This window comes from Myripristis murdjan, chromosome 21 (assembly GCF_902150065.1).
Source record: "Myripristis murdjan chromosome 21, fMyrMur1.1, whole genome shotgun sequence".
Lineage (NCBI taxonomy): Eukaryota > Metazoa > Chordata > Actinopteri > Holocentriformes > Holocentridae > Myripristis > Myripristis murdjan.
The window spans coordinates 16,487,258-16,505,219 of NC_044000.1; the positions used below are offsets into that span (position 1 = coordinate 16,487,258).

The 17,962-nt window shown below is 40.6% G+C and overlaps 1 protein-coding gene across 2 annotated transcripts; it reads right to left on the reverse strand.

Moving 5' to 3' along the window:
- Positions 1 to 5,926: 5,926 nt before the first annotated feature.
- On the reverse strand, positions 5,927 to 17,861 carry sp3a (sp3a transcription factor). Of its 2 annotated transcripts, XM_030080769.1 has the most exons (7): positions 17,686 to 17,861; positions 17,229 to 17,326; positions 16,953 to 17,048; positions 12,828 to 14,082; positions 10,185 to 10,371; positions 9,853 to 10,049; positions 5,927 to 8,853 (listed from the first exon to the last, which is right to left on the reverse strand). In XM_030080769.1, exons 1-7 carry the CDS (start codon positions 17,690 to 17,692, stop codon positions 8,561 to 8,563), a joined length of 2,133 nt encoding a protein of 710 aa, XP_029936629.1. In that variant the 5' UTR covers positions 17,693 to 17,861; the 3' UTR covers positions 5,927 to 8,560. The 2 variants fall into 2 exon arrangements, with proteins under 2 accessions (XP_029936629.1, XP_029936630.1); XM_030080770.1 differs by lacking the exon at positions 16,953 to 17,048.
- Positions 17,862 to 17,962: the final 101 nt, after the last annotated feature.

Sequence of the window (17,962 nt, forward strand, 5' to 3'; positions counted from 1 at the left end):
GCAACACAATAATTTGGAGAGTTAACAGGAACGTTAATAATCTTAGCTTTCAAATTGGAGCATAATGCATGAGTCCTTATGACAATTAAGTGCAAATCTCAGTGTTCCAGTCAGCAAGATGATGCTGATGCTCATAAGATTTCACCCGTGCCTTCCTAAACTGTTTGAGACACTTTAATTGATGCTCATCTTGTCAAGATCTGTTTCTTTTCTTTCTTTCTCTCTTTTTTGAAGAAAAACAGATGTGCAGATGTGATAGTCCCTCCATTTGTTTATTCACAGGACTGAACGCATACATTTGCTCATGGATCTGAATGTTTAGAGGCACCTAACCCACTCTTACAGCACAAATACTCAGGGCATCACGGTAGTCCTTACCGCAGCGGCCTGGGATCAGGTCGGGCCTGGGGCTCTGTGCTGCATGTCATCCCCTCTCTCGCATCCCCTTCTCTCTGCCCTGCCTTTCCTGTCTCTCTCTCTCTCTGCAGTCACTGTCCAATAAAGCAGAAACGCCAAAACAAACAAACAGAAAACTTTAAATAAGTCCTTTCAAACAGGGTTGGGTGATAATTCAATTATCATCTCTCAGTCGAATTGCATAATGATGATATTGTGACACACATCTCTGCTGTGTGGGTTGTTGAAACCAAGCAGATTTGTATTTAAAGCTCTTAAAGAATTAGTGATGAAACATTTTAAGGAATATTATATGAGGTTTTACTCAACATCACATTTAACATTATTATTTTGTGCAGTGAGTAATTTGATTATTTAACATGTTTTTGCACATAAGTCACATTGAGAATTGTGCTATTAATTAATTAACCATATTACTACTTTCAATGTTTTTGATTTAACCAGACATTAGTGACCTGGTGGCTGAGTGGATTACAAATATCTTTATCATGTGGCCTTGTGACAGCACAGGTTTAATTCCTGTAGCTGCACTCATTTTAATATAGAAAACATTTTTTATAAGGATTGCTTACAGGGTGCCATCAATATCAAATTTTGCCGAAGACAAGAATAAAATATGAAATTGTAGTCATAGGTGCTTGCTAACTCCATGTCTTGATTAACTAAAACTTAGAAAGCTTGTTCCCTTCTCAATCCATTTTGATTAACCATTCAAACAGCATCTTTCACAGTATTGCCTAATGATTATTTTCAGACTGCACAATCACACCGAATAATTCTGAATCACTCAACCAAAATAGAAAATGTCAGTCAAATGAGTAGGTGATCACCTCATATTTTCTGACACCGAACCTCCTAGAAAAAAAGGGTAATGACACCTTTTACAGCCTTTTATTCTCAAGAAGCCTTTTGTTACAAGCGTGGTTCTCCGACTTTAAAAGTTCAAGCCACAATCGCACCCACCTCCTAACAGGGGACCTCTTTTGGAACCGTTATTTTTTAGTGTGCACCCCAAAGGCCTGTTAAAGGTTACCCCACGGCTTCAAATCTTAGGCTAGACTACCTTTACTCCCATATGGAGGGATGCATGATAAAAAGTGAAAATGTTCTACCAAAGTGAAATATCGCTGCAAGTGGGAGTGTCTGGGTTGCTGTGGGGAACGTTAGAGGAAGTGGTAATGATGACAGCTCTAACTCAGTGCAGGTGCAGTAAAGCATGGCAGGTTGGTCAATTGCCCAGAACCCATTACTTCTCCCTTGAGACCAACCTTCTAATGTGCTAGGTACCTTCTGTAAAGGAGTGACCTATTGTCAACAGAGAAATCTCTTAGGTTTTATAGAAAGAGCAGCGTAACTCGCAAGGTTACAAGGGCAGGTAAGTGCATGTTAACCGAGTGAGTGCGCTGTTTATAAACATTACACATTATGGAAGGAAAAGGCCCTTGAAATTAATCTCTTCAGACTCTTTGAGGAAGCAATGGAACGCGTTTCTTTGCAATAGCACCTATCTGCAATTTATTATTATTATTATTTTTTAAGCAAGATATTTGGGCCTGTTTGGCTGTGCACAGGTTTAGTGTTAGCCTGTTGAGCTTAAGGAGGTATTTTTCATTTTGTAAGCCCAGAACACAATGCTGTGGGATGTAAAATTCATGATATTGTTTCCCTTTCTTTGTGAGTGTCTTTAAGAGAGCAGTGAGCATTTGAGGATGTACTGGAGATGAGAATAGGATGACCTTGGGAGCCAGATGTATCTGTGTTCCTGTGTCATCTTCAGACAGCCAGTGTTTGACCACTATCTACCAGATGCATTCCATCCGACACTTGTAACAATAGTGTAAATGGGACGAAAATTGAGCTCACCTTAAAGGCGGACTTCAGTCCTCTTGAAGGCTGAAAGCCCTGGATGAGCCCAGTGCCCAGCGGCAGCTCAGAGTCCTTGTTTTGCTCCCTGAGACGTGTGTAATCAGAGAGAAAGTCCAGCACAGATTACAGTCTTCAATCAGTCAGGGAGGAAAATGATATGTACATCATCGTCTCTGCCGCACATCCTGGGCACTGTCAGCCTGCATGCATATTACCTGTGTCAAAGCTGCCAGGGACATGACGACAGAAACTGAGAGCCATCACAGAGCTGCCACTCAGGGGGGTGTCGAGTCTTGCCTCCTCAAACGCAGCCAGATTCAGTCTCCACAGGGACTCTACTCTGACCTCTGGGATGTTGTTGACACCATTTAATGTACATTTTCAGATACGGAATGGTTCCTTTCATACCTGAAATCGTTTTCAATGGGCTGAATAACACTGAAGGCCAGCTCTTGTCAGCGAGAGAAAAATATTGAGCACATACTCACGGCTTTTCCTGGACTCAAGTCCAAGCAAGTTGAAGCCATTTTCACATCTGACCTTGAGGTGTGCAATGCAGACAGACAGAGTTATTAGTTACCATATTCTACAGTGGCAAAACTCTGTTATTGGCTTGAGGAAGGGTATAAATTAGCAGCCTTTTTAAACATGAATTTCAGCATCAGCTTTCACAGTCGGCACGTACAATGTGTATACAAAGACGAAGATAATGTGGAAAACTTGACAGCAATACACTATAATTCCACTTTTCACACGAATCTGTACAGTAGCAAATGCAAAACAGTGTGAAATGTCACCGAACAACTTCACAGTAAACTAAGATGGCAAAGAGTGATAAAACCTGAATTCCACCCTCCTCAAAGAGAGCAGTGTGTCAAACCAGTAATTTCCATGAAACAATAAAAAAGCACCTAATTGCAGAAAGATTGCAGTTCACTTAGCCCCCCCCAACCCTCTATCCAACACACACATGCACACACCACTTTCACATACTGCATCTTTAAATTTAAATATTCACCTTGACACCCCTAAATAAATGCTGATGGCCAATAATGACAGAAAATACCTGGCAAACCAAATCCAGGAACACGCGACCGCTGGCTGTTGCTATCAGGTTTGCATAATAGCCCCCCTGTCCCACACCAGGTATCTGTTCACCTTGAGAATCCAGACCTAAACGCAATGTCAACACAAGCACTTTCTAGCTCACCGCTTCTGTTTGTCTCTTCTGGTCCTGCTGGGACTCCAGAGGGAGGTCACCAAATTGTCTCTGGAATAAAAAAAAAAGGCACTGACCTTCTGTTAAATTGGCCACATTCAGTAGACAGGGAATATCAGGTTATTGAGTCGATCCATGCTGTGTTTCCTTGCCTGGGGAAAATGATCTGCTCCATTGTCTGCCTTTTGCAGTTGATCAAGGGCAAGAATGTGTCAGGAATGTAAACACAACAAGACATGTTTTTGTTTCTTTCAAATTTCCAAATGGTTTAAGCGAAAACTACTAATGCCCTGGACTAAACAAGACATTGAGCAGGATGCCCAGAGTTTGTCACTTACAAAGAGACTTGCAGTTTATATTCAAGTAGCAATGAAATTAAAGCTTTATGCTTTGGATTCTGTGGGATTTTTGACAGAGAATAGATATTGTAAATGAATGCAGCTGCAAAACCTCAACAATTTCTTGCACTGTACTTTCAAGTTGTTGATTCCTTGCGAAAAGCAAATAATAGTCATTTTGCAAAATTGCAGGCCTATCCTTCAACAACTGGGGGAAATAGTTAAAATTGGGCAAGGATAGGGAAGAAGGACCCCTCTCGCTGAAGTATTCTGTATATTTGGGACAGAATAATGAAATAAGTCATTTCTGCCAACAGTTCACATTACCTCCCCATGGTTAAGAAGCATAATCCCTATGGTATTTTGAATTCTATCATACATACAGTGGGAATGTTATTACATTATTACAGTGTGTTCCTATCTCGGCATAGTTATTGTATTTATGTATTTTGCACATGAATTGGAATGAGAGAAGTTGGGCGCCATGTACAATTACATAGCTATTCAAACTGAGCTAGAAGAAGAACCTATCACACCAAAGCCATTTTGTACAATACAAAACCACAAACAACTTCAAGCATAAGCACCACTTGAAACGATACCTTTCCATCACAAATCACAATACTGAATCGCTATAACTGAAAAGGCTTTCCTTTTACTCTCCTGTGTGCAGATTTCACAGAAGATTGTTCAGATTTCTGGCTGCACTGAGTGTTTTGCTTTTTTCATAAAATTCATCCCACATTATATTCAAACCCCATCAGCAACGATGAGGAACCAACTGTGTACAGTCAAGACCTGCTCCCCTCTCTAAATCAAAGCAGCCAGAGGCTTTACCTACTGGGCACTAGTGTCAATAGCAGAGGTGCTGTGTCTGTCTATTTTCTTCAGTAGGGATGCTATGTGACCAGAAATAGTTCAAGCACCAAATTCATCAGCCATCTCACCATGTTCTGTAACTGGGCTAAAAACTGTTGAAGCCACTGTTTCATTGTACAACTGGATGTTTTCATATATACGGGTAAAAATGAAAAAAAGGGGAAACAGTTTGGTGACAAAGTTCCAAGACTTCCACACGGCACAAATACTTGTGGCAACTTCAAATGACAGGACAGTGTGGAGCTGGGACAGAGTCACGCTCAGCAGCTCCCTGATCTCTATTCCTCCTTTAACCTGCTGAGCTGCTGGGGAGGATCGCTCACTGATGGCAGCTTTTATCTGGCATGGCCAGAAGAATCATGCCTCTTCGTGTTACTGAAGCAATGACACTTTATCAAGCAAGACAAACTTGTGGCTCTCCAACGTTGGACAATCACCCTCGGTTTCTCTAGCACATTTCCAACTGCGAGCATGTTTTGCATCATAATGGTTTCAGGTGGGCCGTACGCAAACCCAGTAAACAATATTCAAGGATAGGACATAAATCCATACAATTCATAGTAGACAAACCTTTCTGAACCTGAATGACATTCCAGATTTTTTTTTTAAAGATCCTCAAACATTTTTCAAAGCTGCCATGCACCACAACTGGAAGGACCATGATTCTCTGAGCAGATTGTCCCAGAGGTCTGTGTATCATAGATTTCATTCCTGCAGGGGAGCAAAGATTATTACAATATTCAGATTACCGAGCAGGGGAAATTAATTGGACTAATTAACATACAAGTAAATGATGATACCGTTAACACATTTCATTAACTCAAACTGTCATTCTATGTTCCTGGTGCACTTCGTATTGCATTACAATGAATTGAATTCATTAAATTATGCAAATGAAAGGTACGACAAAATGGACGAGTCCTTTTAATGTTACAGACCACATTTTCTGACTCGTTTTCAGCAAATTGACTAAGACTCAAAAAGCATGTGCTTCTCACTCTGATTTACCAGATAAAGGCTTTCATACAGTGTCATTTTAATTATGTTCACAGATACTAAAACCAGGTGGGCTATAATGCATCTCTAAGTCTTCCATACAATTGTCTTGAGTGCAATCTTAAAGCGAAAAATGGCAGTAGAAATAATAGCTAATTTGAAAAGTGGTACTTTGTGTACAAAGTGAAGATAGTGATATGTGCGGCTGGAGTGGGTTGGCAATAGCAGGAATTCATTAGTTTAATATGTACTGTCACAATAACAAGCAATTACCTATTTATTTCTTTGTAAAGCATTATGACCAACAAAAAAAAGAAAAAAAAAAAAAGAAAAAAAAAATTTTAGGCACTCTGTGGACACTTTTACCAGAGCTGAAGAGAAAAGCAAGGGAATGCAGATTAATAATAAGGCTTCCTTGATATTTACTTGTCAATAAATGACTCCAGGTCATAAAAACCAACAGCCTGTGTCTCAGACAGTGCTGTATATCATGTTCAAAGTCACGATGAGACAATACTTTGTGCTCCAGCTGCAGAATATGGTCATGACATTTCTGTGTGACATTAACTTCTGGTTAAATTAGGGTCCACACCTCCTGTTGGCCTCTATGACTTGTCCTCAACTTAGCTGCGCCACAGGGGATGGTCAAGGGGTCAAACATACCTCTCATGCTGCTCCCTTGGCTGCAGTGACATCTACTGGACTACTAACTCAGAGTCTGTGCCGCTGGGGAACAAATGAACCACCTGACAGGCAGGAAAAGTCTTTCAGAAGAGACAAAAACAATTAAAGGTTCCAAAACTTAAGAGCAAAACAGGATAACTTGGTAATTGTCCATGTTTAGTCATTTTAGTATGAAATATCAAGCTGCCCTCAAAAGTGGACATTGTACAACCATGATACAAATTAAAAATGAATTTTAAATAAAGCAAAAAAAAAAAAAAAAAAAAAAAAAAAAAAAAAAAAAAAAAAAGGAAATTCAAGTGTTACAGAAAGGTTTATATTGACGTTATATTGACATACATTTATGCAGAAGCTAGATCAACTGATTTTTTGAAAGTGAATAAAACCTACAGTGCTTACTACATATGGTGACACTATGAAATAAACTCTAAAGAGCATGTCAACAGCGTCTCACCATCTACTACTTGGGGTATCGTTTAATCTCCTGCAGATGACCTCGTGTCAATAATATGATACCATTTGAAAAAAAAACACCCCCCCACAAACTTAGTGCTCGTTAAATGTCACAACATTCCAACAGTAAAGTCACTGCTAAGAGTATACTTTCAGAATTTTTCAATTTAACATGGGGGAGAGGGATTAAATAATAAAAATAAAATAAAATAAAAATCAAGAACAAACAATATGGAACAGGGAAACCCAACAGATTCCAATCAAAAAGAAACACCACAAAGACATAGACACTGTTTTTACTAACAATGAGTGTGAACAGTTTCTTGGAAGTATACAAAATATTTCATACAAAAAAGATTAACGACAAAATGAACGTGATGAGAACAGTGCTGTTGTTAAAAAGAGTACCGCTTCCAGCAGTACACTGAAACCATTTCCACTGCCTGACGGGGCTGATTGAGTGAGACACTGATGAAGAATTTGATGACGCTACTTGATTATGGTTGATGGGGATTGATCTAATTTAAACAAAAGAAGAGGAAAGAAAACATGGTCAAATTCAACAAGCATAGTTAACATGGTGACAGCTTAATTCACCTCAGCTTTTGGTCCATCAAATAATATCTCTTAACACAACACCCCGAAATGGCCTCAGGAGCTACAGGGGAGATTTACTCTAGTATGCACTATGACACAGTACTGCATGACCAAGTCACCCTGAGTTTGTAGTCAAATTTGGCAATTACCTCCCAAAAATGGCTTTTTTTTCTTCATATTACAATGCAACTTTTTGTTTTGAATTACTCAAAAAGAAAAACAAAAGAGTGAAAAAAAAAGTTTTTACAAAAACACATGAACTGCCTATGATGAAAAAGCCATCTTAAAGAATTTTGGACTTTAATATCACAGATTCTATGCAAAGCCTACTATAAATAGCTGTTCAGTCAAAATATCTGATATGCAAACAATGCACATCATATCAGCTGTATATGTTCAAGAGGAATTATTATACAAAACATTTTACTTACATGATTGTTTTTCTTTTCACCTGCAAAATTATGGTAGGTGTGAGTAAATAAAATAGGGGAAGGAGGGCTTGCCAATTTGATAGACAAGCGCAAAGACTACAACAAGGGGAGGACACTGAAAACGAATCATAACTACATAATATAAAAAATTAATAACAAATAAATTTGCATGAAGACACATCTGGACGTAAGCAATAACATTACTTCAGTTGAATAAAATTAGCTCTGTTGTGAAATTTTGCTTTGCTCAAAGGAATATGGAGCAGACCTTGCCAACCAAGGACATCATCAGAATATACTATCAACAAAGGCATTACACCTGCAGGAGCAAATTGCTCAAATTACCATTCTTTTTTTTCCTTTTTCCCCCCATTAAAAACACATCATTAACAAATAAGTAGCCTCAAAATGAAACAGCATCCTACAATTCCAACTACACAATATTGTACAAAATAAGGCATTTCCTTGTGTGTGTACTGCAACCACATCTTTTTCCACCTTTATCCTCTTTTTGCCCCTCACAATTCCTCATTAAAAAGACTGCCTATGCACATGGATTGACTATTTTCGTGTTAAAATATATATATGTATATATACTGTTTTTTTTCTTCCAAACTTGAATAAAAATGCAGGTGGGAGTATATGAGAGAGGTTGTAGAAGTTCATAAGCTGGGTGTAAATCACTCCATGACTTCGCTGGCTGCTACGGTGGTGACGAGCTGGAGAGGGATCTCTGCGTTGGCCAGGATGTCCTGGGCGTTGCTGGAGCCCTGCTGGATGTTGGTGAGGATGAGGGTGGTCCCGCCTGCCGTGGTGATGATACTGTCTGAGGACCCCGCCGATTCCATCGAGGCCACCACAGCGCTACCAGAGTTCACGCCTTTTTTGTTCTGATGAGTTTTAATGTGCTTCGCCAGGTGGTCGCTCCGCATGAAGCGCTTGGAACATTCAGGGCAGACAAACTTCTTCTCTCCTGCCAGATAGAAAAGCATAGTTTGAAAGATAAGTGTGTGTTTACACTGGATAAATCTGAAGAGGGTCAAAACGGTACCCTGGCACTTTTCAAGGGGATCTTTTTAATATATCAGGGGGTAAAGAAAATTTGCACAAGACGCTGTGATTTGTTTCTTTTGTTACTTGTTGAATGTCACCCCAGCTTGTCTTTAACAAAAATTATAATGGATGTGATTGATTCTGTATCACTGATTACAATATATCAGGGTTAAATTTATGATGATCCACTTGCAAAGTTATCTGTGGGAACCAGTTGTGAATATCAAAGTGTGATGACATGCTACTTGTAATGAATCTGGGTGGCTGTGTCCCTTTTTAAAGCATGGTTGGGTACAAGACGTCAAAGTACGTTTTCTTCGTTTATTTGACTGGATATTTAACAGGGTACTGCTCGTTGCATAAAAGCAACACATTCTGATTGGCTACGAATTTCACTCCATGGTGAAAGATAATGGGAACGGCAAGGGAATATATAAAACACAAAAACTGATCAGAGAAACAGATCAGGCGAGCAGCTACACGGCTGCGCAACAAGAGTGTTCACATTAAAGGAGAATCCCAGTGGGGGTGGGGAACTGTTGGCAGGTGCAGCATGCTACTGGCGGCAGTTATAAAACATTTTCAGTGGCTACAACAAATCCTGCAGATAATGATGCAAATTAGGTTGCAGAACACACAAATCCCCCAAATGGGGGGTGGGGGTGGGGGGTGGTGTTACCAAGTCTGTGAGATTCTGCTATGTTTTTCAATTATGAGCTTTGATTCAAACCTGAGCTAGGCAAACCCAGTGCTGCCTCTGCTACCAAATTTAGTAATTAAATCCACAGTGGATGAACAGTGACTTATACTTTACATGGCTAAAAATTAACAAATTTTACTCATAGCCAGCCCATGATAAAATCACAGCCCATTCAGGTGTTTTCCTAATGTGCCAACATTACTGGAGCAAAGGGGGCACCTGTGTGTGTCCTCCTGTGTCTCTGCAGCTCATCACTGCGTGTGAACCTTTTCCCACAGAACATCCAGCTGCAAACGAAGGGCCGCTCCCCTGAATGCCAGCGCAGGTGTGCTCGCAGGTGGGATGTCTTTCCGTACACTTTCCCACAGCCTGCGATGTGGCAGATGTGCTGCTTCTTCTTCCCCATGCTGGATCCTCTGAGAAACACAGGTACGAGCGGTTAGGATCTCTGCATGCCCCTTTCACATATAGAGATGAGAAGCTGCACCCGAGCAGCTGTAGCACTACAGAGTGGGCGTTCAAAATGACAAGTGCCAGTCTGGCGGACTCACCTCCCACCAGACTCTTTACAGTTGGGGCAAGTACACGCTACCCTGCGCAGTCTCTTGCCCTCCTGGCCGAGCTGATCCTCCTCGTCCACCAGCCTCACACGCAAGTGGGACAGATCACTTGTGTTGAGCGTGGAGTCAGTGCTGAGCTGCCAGTCCTCAGAGTCTGGCTCTTCCTTTATATGGATATCTGGGCAATCAGGGCAGAGGAATCAATTTATTCAACAATACTAATACAAACACTGATCATGGTGCTCCAAATAGCCTGCAAATACTCACTGTAAAATGCTTTAACATTATAAATTATTAACTCCCTGACAGTGTGGCAGGGAATTTCACAAGTAAATCTCCATTTTGAGATTAAGAGATGACTGACACTTCTTAAAAGAGACAGTAACATGTTTACTCCTATGCTGCACTTGTGTTTACATGCTAAATGCATTTCCCTGGCTCTGTAGTTACAGTGACAATAAAGTTGACACTAATCTAAAACAAAAGTAATATGTTGGGGTTCCAAATAAAACGTATCTACTACAGGCTAAAATGAGATGCTCTTTATATCTTACAAGTTCATCGATCCATTAGCCACTGACCATAATCTGCTGATAAACAGGCTATCAGTGATTGGCTGATCACCATTTCAAATGTAATTCAACAAAAACAACAACAACAACCGGCATAAAGAAAAACAAATACAATATACTAAAAGCATACCAGACAAGCAGCTGACGATATGGTGTACAAAAAATGATTTTAAATTTATGGCAGCAGAATGTTATTAGTGTATCTGTCTGTCATGAACAGTTGAATTCTGACCGTATTCTGTCTATTTGGCATTTCACAGCCTACAATCGCAGATCAGAGCCAGTTTGGACAGAAAGCAGAACATACTGTACGCTAATGTTGTGAAAAATATTTTGCGCACTACAGGTGAGTAAGCACCTCAGACATCAAGCATGCCTTAACATGATTATTATGTTTGGATAATATGATTTATTTGTGCATGACAGGCCATCTATGTCCTGCAGCAATAACAACAGCTTGTTACAGTGCTATCCTGCTGTTTTTCTAGTTGTGCTTGCTGTGCACCTTTACATGATGTGCTACTGTGGGTGAAATGCTATTTCACTTGGCTACAAAAAACCTATCTGCGTACCCCCTTGCACAGCGCTAATTTTGTTTACAACATTTTGTTATTAAAAGGTCATGATTTTTTAAAAAGATTTTCTTGAATACAGTCATACAAATTACAGGTTGAAAATGTGGGAAATTTAATATTGTGCTTAAGATTCAAATGGCTGGAGACTTGGTTTATTAAGTTTGATTTTCTACAGGCAATCTGAGCTATCTGTGAAACAACAACAGCAAACACCCACACGTGCACACCACCTCTCTTCATACCTCTGACTTCATGCCAAACCAATCCTGAATCTAATTATGAGTATTCATGGTAGGTTTGTGCCAGATCTGCTGATACCACTTGCGGGCAAAAGAGTCTCTACTCACTTATGAGTGTTCACCGATACCAGCAGCTTTCTATGTCACTTTGAAGCTCTATTCTGCAACTGTAGCAGGCTGTCTTTGGTTAAAAACACTTCTGGTTCAATGTAGGCACTATTTTTATTTGAATTAATGGAGTTTTATCCACTCCTAACTTTAGTAACATGTTGTGACAACATGTGACAACTAAACAATGGGTTTTATATATATTTTGAGACTGGTTTATGATAACGTAGACAGTAGCTGCTCTTGTTATTCTCCTCTGTCTGAACTATAACAGCGCTCCAGGAGGGTTTGCTTCAAACCCGTTCCAAAACAGCTATAGAAGTTGGCACTCACAAAACAAGAAGAATTTCCACCAATTACAGTAATGTTGGCTTGCCAGAGAATAATATGGATGTGTGTGTACAAAAAATAGCAAACAGAAATGTAGGTAAACTACACAGAGTAGTAGCTAACAAGCTGTTTAACAATTGGCTACAACAGAACTTTTAAAGCAAAGGACTGAATGTACAATACATGCTTCTAAAATTGCTAAGCCCTAATCCTCCTGCAATTTATTTATTTATTCTTCACTGACAGAATAGCTGCGACCAACGACTAGCCAGTTAGCTGGAATCCACCAGGTATTCTGCAATTCTTACAGCAGCTTAGTACCGCCTTTCCCTCAAACTGACACTGAACTAAATCAGACCTATGAATTAGTGTTTATCAAAGATGCAAAAATGTTTTGTTCGCAATGTAGGGAATCCTTAAACAATCTATTGATAAACGACCCAGCCTATCTATCAACTTCCATCCAAAACCAGGTTACACCAACAAGTTACAAGCTACAAAATTTTAAACTGTAGGATAACTCCTGGTTTTGCCTACAATGGGCAAAACGTATATGTGGTGCATTTTTATTCATCAGATTAAGTGAAGTATTAAAAATCTAGTGTTAAAGATAAACACCAATACAAATAGATAAATAAGCAGCCTGAAGCATGTCTTCCAAGAGGACCATAATTAAAGCTACAAAAGATGATCGATAGGCTACAGTGGCAACACGATGACATAAATTTCAACTGATGGCAACTTCTTCAAGACTCATCATCTATATGCTGCGTCCTATATATGTTTTGATAATGGAGAGAGGTTGTGTACCTCCAGGGCTGTCCATGTCGCCCTCCTGCTGGGCCACTGAGTTGACGGTCACCGTCTGCAGGTTAGGGATCTGCCCTGTGCCGATACTGACCGGACTGGAATCCAGGGACAGGGTCTGGACCGGAGCCAGGGTTATCTGTTGGGGTGGCGTGGTGGGCAGCTGGAGATTCTGCAGGTTCTGCACACCCTGCACCTGGAAGGTCTGCCACTGGATCTGGCCTGACAGAGTGACTGTCTGGGCTTGGATAATGAAGGTCCCTGGGTTGATCAGCTGCACATTCTGTAAGCTCTGCCCCCCTGCTGCCACCGACTGCACGACCTGACCATTGCTGGTCTGGACGGGCACCTGCTGCAGCTGGATGATGGACTGAGCCGAGGACGCCTGGATGTCCTGCACCTGGTTCTGATGGATGAAGCCTTCCGGGAGAGCAGAACTTGTGTCACTTTGCTCTGTGGTCATTGATGACAATGAAGTGTCTTGTGTCAGCAGCCCTGATTCACTTGCTGTTTCGGGCAGCTGAGAGGAAGACGTTGGCACATATATCTCCGGATTTGCATTTGACTCATTTATTGATAATGTCTGTGAGAGGGGATCACCAGTCTTCTCCAGGCTCTCTGAGCCATCAACAGGCTGACTAGCCATAATTAGTTGGCCATCAGCAGTGACCCCTGTTGCTATAGTCTGAGCACCAGAGAGACCCAGGGAGTCCAAGTCCACACTGTTAATAGGAACAAACGTAATGTTCCCGGGCAAACCCACAGGCACATTAGTGACAACCTGACCCTGGTTGTTGAAGGTGGAGCTGCCAATAGAAACTCCCTGGATCTGCTGGACATGACCAGTCTGTGATATGAGGTTCTGGTTGTTATTAAGGATGTCTGCAGCTGATGTCACACTTAGACTCTGGCTGCCATCAGGCAGGATCTGAATCTGCCCCCTGGCATCCTGACTCAGAGTAGCTCCTTCCACAGCAGATGTGGAGAAGCTCAACTGTCCATCAGCTGTCTGAATCTGAGGAATCACTTGGTACTGAATGTTAGGCACTGAATTGGCGGACGAGGCATCCGTTCCCGACGTCACAAAGATTGGTTGACTTGGAAGGTTCTGGAGAGGAACAACATACTGTCCATTTGACGTTAATATCCCTTGACTCGGGATCTGTATCATTCCAGAATCATCCTTCGCTGCTGTTGTGGGAGTTAACACCTCCCATTTATCAGTCCCAGTCAGCTGTATAGATGTAGGGTCTGTCGTCTGAGGAAGACAATGATTGACATTTGAAAATCGCAATGATAAACCAGCTCACCTGTCCTAGATGAATCAGCTTCAATATGCAAACCAATTATTCTGCAATATCTGGTGATAAACTGCCTTTTATATTTCAAGAGTTGCTTCACAGACCACAGTTTTGAAGGGAAAAAAACTGTTTGGTGCTGGTGGTTCACACGACTGTATCCTTTTATTCTTGGTTGAAGTATGATCAGCTACTTCAAAAACGTGCATATATTTTTTAAGGATATAAAATGTAACAGTATAATGTTTCAGGATCAATGCAATGTTTGGATGACTACTTCTTAGAAGATCACAAGTCACCACTTAAATGTAGCTTCAATTAAAAACTCATCAGTCTACTGAAAACCTTCTTGCATTTATCTCTACTTTCACTTGAAATTGGTACAGCCAGCCTTAATGGGTAATTAGTCAGACAGCGGGGGAAAGGGAGTTGTGTGTGAAATGTGCCTTATTCCTCTGTTTGATCTATTGGAATACTGATGGAGTTGACACAATTTAAAAAATATATATTTTGGTTGCATTTTTACTGACTTTAAGCAATCTCAGTGACTTTGTTCAGGAGCTCAAAGCTTTTGCTCAATTACCTGTAAGATAATAATATGGGTCAACACTGTGCTGCAACATCATTATTCAAGTACTGGACTACTGCTAATTTTGTGGAGCAAATTCAAGAACAGCTTTTTACAAATAAGTTATATCTTTTACATAGCATCAAGTCTATCAATAGGCTGTTTCATACTTTGCCAATCTAAATGATTTATGTTGGCACAAACTCAACAAGACTGACCAATGCGCTGCATCATAGGCACAATGAATTAGGCCTATAGCCGCTGTAGTCCACTAACTTTTTTTTATGTACAAAACTAAGGAGAAATTACATATATGGATTCTGGCTTACATTACCACTGTAAGCCAGCATTTAACTTGGTGGTTGTTAATGTGCCTAGAGGGGCCACCAAAATATGATCAGTGTCTGGAAAACCTTGTTATCTGAATGCCACTTGTTCTCAATACAGAGGCAGGGACCACTGGAGGACTCTGGTATTATGGGGTTGTGAGATGGTTTACAAAACGTAAAAAAACATACAAATGTTGCTCATATACTCTACATTTTCTTTCATTTACATTTTTGTGAAAATTATTTTTTGAAGCCTCTATGCTTTCTTGAAATTTTAATCACACAATAGACTGAAAAAAGGACATCTCTGTGTGCACACCTGTGCTAAAGGTATATAAACTAAACAAGGTTGGGTGCATGTGTTTAAGGGTTTCCTGCCAGGTGGAGATGTGCCGGTTGGGCAGAGTTTGTTTGTTTTATAACGGCCCTCCAGGCAGCATGCTCCCAACCTGCCTGCTCTGAGTCAGCGACAAAAACCAGCCAACAACCAAAACACATGCATCATGCATGTTGTGGAGGTCAAGCAATCTGACAAATAAACATTCTGCTATTTAATGGTCAAATGTAAAAAAAAAAAAAAAAAAAAAAAAAATCAAACAATTAACTGATTAGCCAACTGGCCAATTGAAAGAAAATTAATTGATTATCAAAATTATTATCAACTATTTTCATCATTCATCAAATAAAAATACCAAGCATCTACTAGTTACAGGTTCACAAATGCTTGATTTTCTCCACTTCATATCATTAGAATATTAATACTATTTATTTTTTTGGCAGCTAACAAGAGGCAATTTTAAGACACTGCTTCAGGTTCTGGTGAAGTGATAGGCAGTGGCCATTGCTTTTATAGACATTTTACATTTTAGACATAAATCAATTAATAATGAAAATACTCCTTAGTTACAGCCCTACAGTCAAACTACATGTCATCTTACATTTCTTTTTTGTTGACTATTACAATCTGAGCCATGGGAAAGCCATTTTATTGGAGTGCACAATAGTGCACTTAAAATAGTGGCTGGCCTATTCAAACCACATTCATCAGCAGTAATGCTTCTCTTTGCATTAGATCTGTCATGTATACAGCCAAGATTATTTTGTCATTGCTGGCGATTTACACAGTAGATTAAGGCCCTACACTCCAAACTTAAAATGTGTCTGCCCATCACCTAATCCAAAGGCTACTAGGCAACCTCAAATGAGTTTGGCAATTGCACGCGAGTAATTAGTAATGAGTTTCATGCCGGTGCTATATAGAATAAGACACTACTGACGTCTAAATAACACAATCTCCCAGCTTATGCTGCTTCAAGACATGACTTGTCTTATCATTATCTACACGTTAACATGTGAGATATTAATATCTCAAAAGGCAACAATATGGACGATAGCACATTAAGGGTTGGGGTTAGCCTAAGACTTTGACTGGTCTGTTCTGATCAATGAAACACTTTGTAAAGTAAATGCATTTTCTGAATCCATTTGATGGCATTACGCTGTTTTTTGAAGAATGCTTGATTTTCAGTATTGCAACATTTAAAATTTCAGAAGTGTGAACCCACAGTTTTAGCGTGTATCATATTGCTATCAAGATATCTGGTGTAAATAGAGGTATGAAACTTATCCATATCATGCAGCCCAGTTGAACGCCATAAACACAACCAGCTGCCATTGAAGCACTACTTCAATGGTAATATCAGCTACAGGACATGTGACATATCACTGATTTTAGACAAGTAAAAAATGATTTTGGATGTGGGCGTTTCCAACATGTGGATGTCTCAAAGTTCCTAGCAACAAGAGGTCATCCCGTTATCACCCTGACAGCTACACTTCCGCCACCACTTTTTTTTCTGATTATGAATTTTGATTGAAGATTTCAATTGTGCCTTAGGTCGATCAATTCTAGCACAGGTGCTGACTGACTTACCACATCAGCGGTAGCACCTCTATCCAACTCTGACGATGGTGACCCGACCTTACTGCAGGTAGTCGCTAGCAGGTCAAGCGGTGACGGCTGAGTGTCCTACCCACAGTGGGGCGGGTTTAAAAGGAAGAAAGTGGGTGGCCGTTAGTCCGGGCCATGTAGGAAGTTTATAGCTAGCTAGCAAAAAGTTTGATACGTGTGAACTTCACTAAGCACCACTCAATTACTGAAAACGCAGCAACGGTGTGTAAAGATGCCAGACCAAGAGCGAAACGTTACCTGATCTCCTCTCTCACTGTCCTGCTGCAGAAAGTCGCCTTGACTGCTGTCCACGTCCAAGGCAGCCATTTCCTCTGGCTTCACTGGCTGTTCTGGGGCTATGTAAAAAGCACAACAGCGGTAGGGCTAATGTTAGCTTGACAACAAACATGCTACTAACGAAATCGTGCGGGTTTACCTCCAGCGTCAAGTGTGAAACCACCGCTTGACGCAAATTAGACGGACCGAGCCGTACAAAACAATGATGTGACGACTCTTTGCTAGTTTGGGCTGCTCAGAACAAGCTAGTTAGCCTGCTAAGCTAACAAGCTTAACATTAGCGGCTACTGCTAACTTAGCAGGCGATAATTAAGAAAATGCATGAATGCTAGCATGCTACCGAGCTAACTTAGCCTGAGGATGCCCTAGGTTAGCTTGTTAGCTTCCGTGGGCTGAGAATGAGATGGATGTTACATACCAGTCATTGTGTGACTCGTTGTAAATCGGAGAATCTGGATAGTCACACACCACCAGACATGATCAGCAAATTATACTGATTGTGTGCGCGCAGCAATAGGTGATAACTGTCAAGATTTTTTTCTATTTTGATTGACGGGCGATAGGAAACACAAAGGGTGGGGCCTCCAGTGTTGACTGAGAGTTTTTGCGTCACGCGCAGGAAATCCCGCCGTTCTTCCTCAAGGCGATTGGATAACAGTTTTGTGTCCCGTGTTATTATTTGCCAGGCGAGCTGT